Genomic DNA, 6,000 nt, shown 5'->3' with positions numbered 1-6,000 from the left:
CGCAGGAGTGAGTGGAGCGGGGCGCGCGCAGCGAACACCGCGAACCTTCCGCTGCTGCTCCGCGCCCGCTCGGTGGCTCGGGAGGCGGGGACCCGCCCGGGGGCTGCGCCGTCGCCGCCGCTAGCGCCGCGGGGCCGGCCGACGCGGAGGAGGAGAAGGAGGAGGCGCCGCCAGCCCGGGCTGGAGCTGAGCGCAGCCGCCGCTGCCGCCAGAAGTTTGGGTTGAACCGGAGCTGCCGAGAGGAAACTTTTTCTTTTTTTTTCTCCTCCCTCCCGGGAGGAGGAGGAGGGGAAGCCACTGCTGGCGCCAACGCTAGTGGACTCGGGGTCGGCGCGGCCCGCACGGGAGGCGGGGGCCTCGCCCCGCGAGAGGAGGCGCGCCCCGGAGACCCCTAGGGGGGCGGCGAGGACCGCGGGCTGCGGGTGCTGCGGCGGCGGCGCGTGTGCCCCACGCAGGGGAGGGCGCCCGCCCCGCTCCCGGCCCGGCTGCGAGGAGTAGGCGGCGGCGGCGCAGGAGGATGTACTTGGTGGCGGGGGGCAGGGGGCTGGCCGGCTGCGGGCACCTCCTGGTCTGGCTGCTGGGGCCGCTGCTGCTGCTGGCGCGCTCCGGCACCCGAGCGCTGGTCTGCCTGCCCTGCGACGACTCCAAGTGCGAGGAGCCCAGGAACTGCCCGGGGAGCATCGTGCAGGGCGTCTGCGGCTGCTGCTACATGTGCGCCCGCCAGAGGAACGAGAGCTGCGGCGGCGCCTACGGGCTCCACGGAGCCTGCGACCGGGGGCTGCGCTGTGTCATCCGCCCCCCGCTCAATGGCGACTCCATCACCGAATACGAAGTGGGCGTTTGTGAAGGTAGGGCCCTGCGCCACGGCCCTCTCCCACCTGGCCCGCGCCGTCCCCCGGCGCAGAACAAAGTTTGGCCGAGACTTTCCGGAGAGAGGACTCCGCGGGAGAAGGGGCGGCCCCCGCCCCCGGGAGGGAGCCCCGCGCCCCTCCGTTCCCGCTCGCTGCCTCCCCCCCGCGCTTGGCCTGCCGCGGCGAGGTTGGATTTCGTGGGTGGAGGCAGGGGAGTGTGTGTGTGGAGGGGTCTCCCTCCGGCCGTGTACAGACTCGCACGCGTGTGGCCGTTCGGGCTGGGGCTGCGTGTGGAGGGAGGTCCGGCCCTGCGCCCCGAGGTGGGGGTGCCGCGGGCAGGGGCACTGCGGAGGCTGTCGCGAGCCCCTCGGGGAAGCCGATCCCTGTCGCCCTCCCCACGGTAGCGCAGTGTGGAACCGAGTGCCGCACACCCGCCGCGAAATCTGTGAGCGGAGGAGACGTGTCTCCATCTCACTCCCTGTGACTCCCTTATTATTTTCCCCTTGCGCTCTTCCTTCACCCCCGTCCTCCTCCTTCGCATATAAATCACTTTCAGCCCAGGCGCCTGTCAGCCCGGGGGAAGTTACATACGGTGGTTACTCATTTATTTATTTGCCTATTGAAAACGGTCGAAGGCTTTCTGTGCTGAATGGAGGGGGGGAAGGGGGCTCGCCTCTGGGAGTGAAAAGTTGTTCCTGTTCGTGGCTGCTGTTTGAGATCGGGGATCTGCGTGTTTCCTATCGCGCTGCCTGCCGGTTTCCTTTTTGTTTGACAGCGAGGATTGTTCTCCACTAAGCGTTGTGCACGGGGTGTTGAGGCTGATGGAGGGAGAAAGAGATTGGATTAATGGAGCCTCCCCTTCCCCGAGAGAACCGCTGCTGGAGGGTGTTGGCCTTAAACTCGGCCCGCCTGCCTCGGCCTCGGGGTGCCTGGTCTGGTCTGGGGTCCAGACAGGCAGTGAGTTCTTTTTATTTGGCTGATGGGCAGGACTCGTGAACACCAGTTGAAAGTGGGATCGCTGCTCCGGCTGACGTTGGGGTGATGATGCTGTTCTGGGGCATCCTAGTGTCTGAGCAGAGGAGCAGCAAGGCGAGGGGGAGGGACAGGGGCACTCTGGCGCCCCCCCTTCTCCCCCCTCCCCATTCCTTCCTTACTGCTCACAGCCAGCACCTAGGAAAACAGGGAAGGAAGAAGGGTTTTTTCTGAAGCATCCTTAAGTAATGTGTGTGTTGGTTGTGTTAGGTACTAGAAAGCGGGTAGCAACCTTAGGGATTTGATGGGTGTATTAAAAGGCTTCAATTCTGCGGTTTCCTTTAAATACACAGATGTGCATATTTACTTATACGTGCTGTTTTTAGATTTTGGACAGGGAAATCTGGGAGGTCTTTCTGGTTTGGAAGCTAGCGGGCAGTGAGTGGAGGGAACACTTCTCAGAAGGGCCCGGTACTGCCCCCTTAAGACACTGGGTTAGAAGAGTTCGTTTGCCTGAAATGCAAACGCCTCTCACCTGGTGTTAAGTCCCATTTTGTTTTTTATGTCTCTCATCGGGGGGGAAAAAACCGCCAGGAGATGAACTTCTGATACAGTTTTATGTGTTTGACTTGGGTAATCCTCTATGCCTTGGACTAAAAGATGCATCTTTGAACCCTGCCACTTGGAGTGTACAATTTACTTAAGCCAGCCCCTCATAAATCTAAAAAGAACAGGCCACGTGAACCGGGCTTCAAGGCAGTGGAAACTGCTGTGCTCTGAGAAGGACTTGAGGGGTTCTGAAGATTCTCACCCTTGTCTTGTTTCTTCAGGATATATGTCTGGTGGAGGAAATGTGGAGCCCAGGGAACAGTAATCAAGTGTTTTGGCAACAATAGCACCGTGTCACAGTATGTAGTTATTTTGGCAGTTGGTTGGTGAGCCTTTCATTCCTCTGAAATGAGGCGATCCCTCATAGCTTCCCTTCTTCTGGTAACACCCCATGCACTTGGTATTAGCCTTTAAAATCATTGCTGCCATGATTATACTTGAATTCATGTTCCCTAGCATCACTTTTCTTTTAGCAGGCCTGTTTTCAGCTACCAAAATGGTGTGCCCAGGGCACTTTTATTTTTTTTTAGAATTCTATAAGCAGCAATCAAGTTACATTCTGAACCCAGGAAACCAAAGTTAGAAGGAAGGACAGTGTTACCCGGCATGATATATGGTTGGATTTAAACAGATACTTTCAAAAGTGTATCTACAATTTCCAGTATTTTCACTTTACTACAAGATTTATGCAAAACCTAGCTTAAGCGAGTAACCTTTTTTCTTCTTTTTTAGAATTAGAGGAGTCCTTTACACATCAGTAATTATTTAGAAGGTGCTGACTTTCTCTTGTTTTTCTGTTACTTTGCAAGAAACTTCTCAATGGCCAGTGTTTCCCTCAGTTTCCATTTTTATTCAGAGTCATGCACTGAAACATGATTATCATAACTAACATGAATAGGAATTGATATATTTTATTCATGTTGAAGTCTCTTTTGCTGCAATTTTTGCACTAAAATGACCCCTACTGGTTGTATCTGTTAATGAAAACTCTTGAAAAACTTCTTATTTAATTGGCTCCACTGAGAAAACATATTGCATGGTATAGAAATATTATCATGACTATCCTTACCTGCTTTGGTGACGTAATTTAAATATAAATTACATTGCTCTGTTTGCCAACTTGCAGTAATTTTTGTGTTACTTCCCATACTGGTTTTGTGTGTGCGGGATCATATTGTTAACTGCAGCTCACAGAGTGAGTTAGATAAAGCAGTGCAGAAATGGACCCCTTCCAACTTGTGGCTCAGTGCCTTAGGTTTTTAAGGCACACTGGGCCATCGTAGGCTCTCAGTAAGCGTGCATTGGGTAAATGAACAGTCCTCTCTACAAAAAGAATACTGAAGAAAAAATATTTTCTGAAAGGTTAAATAATCTGAAGAGTTGGGTCCCGTGGCTCACATGATATGGACACTCGAACTTACGGGGGCATAATTTAGATTGCTATTAAGTGTATCCTCATTAAATTATTAATAAAAAAGTTTTAGGATAATTGCATTTTTAAAAATTGAGCCTAGAACCACACACCTATGGTCTTCTCTGCTTTCTCTCAGTCTAAAAAGTGAGTGCTGGTTTGGCTCAGTGGATAGAGCATTGGCCCGCAGACTGAAGGGTGCCGAGTTCTGTTCCAGTCAAGGGCACATGCCCAGGTTGCGGGCTTGACTCCGGTAGGGAGGGGGCTGTGCAGGAGGTAGCCAATCAATGATTCACTCATCATTGATATTTCTTTCTCTTCCTCTCCCTTCCTCTCTGAAATCAACAAAAATAAATATTAAATAAAAAAAATGAGTGCTAGCCTTGGGGAAGACCCATCTCTCTTTCCCGTTTCCAGCCATTTGGTGAGTCTTCCTGTGCCCTTGGCAACATCCTAAGTGGCCTGTTTCTTGGCTGGGCTACCTGCCTCCAGGTAAATCGCCGGGAAGCCAGAGAAACAGGTTTGCATTCTGAACTCTGGAGCAAGAAGACTGGACAGGAGATCTCTTCGGGAGATCCAAGACAGAGTGTTGAAAAGCGACTGAAGTGGGATTTTCTAGGAAGAATGTTCTGACTGGACAGTGAGGATTATATGTTGAGATAAGGGGGTGAGGACCATTTTTTTTCTCCTAATGTGGAATAGTACTCACACTTTGGTAAGGGCTGGGGAGAGGTGCCAAGGAGAGTCTTGCCTCTCTAAGTAATAAAGGGCAGATGATGGCTTGTGTCTGACGGTGTGTGGACAGTGACGCGGAAGCTTGTTGAGTGGCTTTGCCCTGAGAACTTGGCTGTATTAGATCCAGGTGATCGCAGTTGAGCATCAACTTTCTTTCCTGTGGTTATGTCCTCTTTATGGAACTTCAGTATTTTCACCACTACTGTCTAAAAACTGCCTCCTTTTATTTCCCCAGGTGCTTTACATGTTCCTTCTCTCCACTCTTCAGAGGGCAGCCAGTACAAGAATCAAGGATATGTTCTGGGTACTTACAGCACAGAACGGACTGGTTTTCTGATACTGTTGCCATAATGTGTTTCATTTTCTCCCTCCAAGTCTTCAGTTAGCATGAGCTAACTGAAGCAGAGGGCCTATAAAAATACATTCATAGGGTATGGGAAGAGAAACTAATGCAAGTAAACAAGGAAATAATTAGTTCCTCCCCAAAGTAAATATTGACAAAACTCGGAGAGACTATTCACTGCACATATACAGATGACAGGACTTTCTGACCTTCACTAGGACTATCAAGCTTGCAACCCCGTCCTCACTGGTATTGAGGAGTCTGGTCACATAAAAACACTTGGCAAAGGAATTGCATAGGACCAGAAAGGCAACACCAGCAAGTCTAGAGACATTTGCAGCCATTAAGTCATATTTTAACAGTGACCAGGACGGTCTACAAGGGTCTACAAGCAATATGTTGGCAGTACAGTTGCAAGCAGACAGGTTAATTTATGAAGAAAATTGTTCTGAACAATGCTTAACGATGGGCACTATACCCAGGTGTAGGCGGTGTTTCATGATTTGGTGCAGGTTTCTGTGTTTTGTGGGGATTGATTAACATGCAGTGATCTGCATGAACAAGGGGATAGCTTGAGGGGGGACACAAGGGGACAGGCAATATGAAGTTGGGGGAAATAGGTAAAACAGAAGATCCGAAAAAGATAATGGAGTGGGAGGACTAAAGAATGACAAATGGGAGAAGGGGAAAATATTGAATTCATCTTAGGGCAACTATGTCATCCTTTGAAGAATAATCCAAAACACATTCCAGACATTAATTGTGAAATTCCTGAAAAATGTGGGTGTGTTTAACGTCTTTCAGGCTATGGCACTGACATGAGAGATGGCAGTGCTGCCTTGGCGTGTACATACCATCAGATAGGATGTGGTAAAGTGAGGGCAAGGTAAATATGTTTGGTGAAGCAGGTTCCTGTGACGCTGTGTTCCATACAGCACATGCAGCATCAGGATTTTGGAGGCGCCCTAATAAAGCTCCATTAATTATTTAGGGAAGAAACAGTGGACTAGTCAAGCATGCATGCATAACTAAAAGTCTTCCTTCTCAGAGACTGAATTCTCCAAAATGGGATTTTCAAA

The 6,000-nt window shown here is 50.8% G+C and overlaps 1 protein-coding gene across 5 annotated transcripts in view; it reads left to right on the top strand.

The window, feature by feature from the left end:
- The first annotated feature begins 384 nt into the window (after nt 1–384).
- CRIM1 (cysteine rich transmembrane BMP regulator 1) overlaps nt 385–6,000 on the top strand; it is a 181,504-nt gene continuing 175,888 nt past the window's right edge. For all 5 annotated transcript variants that reach the window (XM_080686662.1, XM_080686661.1, XM_080686658.1 and 2 more), the window contains exon 1: nt 385–848. In XM_080686662.1, the coding sequence (XP_080542788.1) occupies nt 518–848 (331 nt within the window). In that variant the 5' untranslated portion in view covers nt 385–517. The remainder of the gene's footprint in view (nt 849–6,000) is intronic.

The sequence above is a fragment of the Plecotus auritus genome (assembly GCF_963455305.1).
Source record: "Plecotus auritus genome assembly, chromosome: 8".
In the NCBI taxonomy this organism is placed as follows: Eukaryota; Metazoa; Chordata; class Mammalia; order Chiroptera; family Vespertilionidae; genus Plecotus; species Plecotus auritus.
This window is presented reverse-complemented; position numbering and strand designations above follow the sequence as displayed.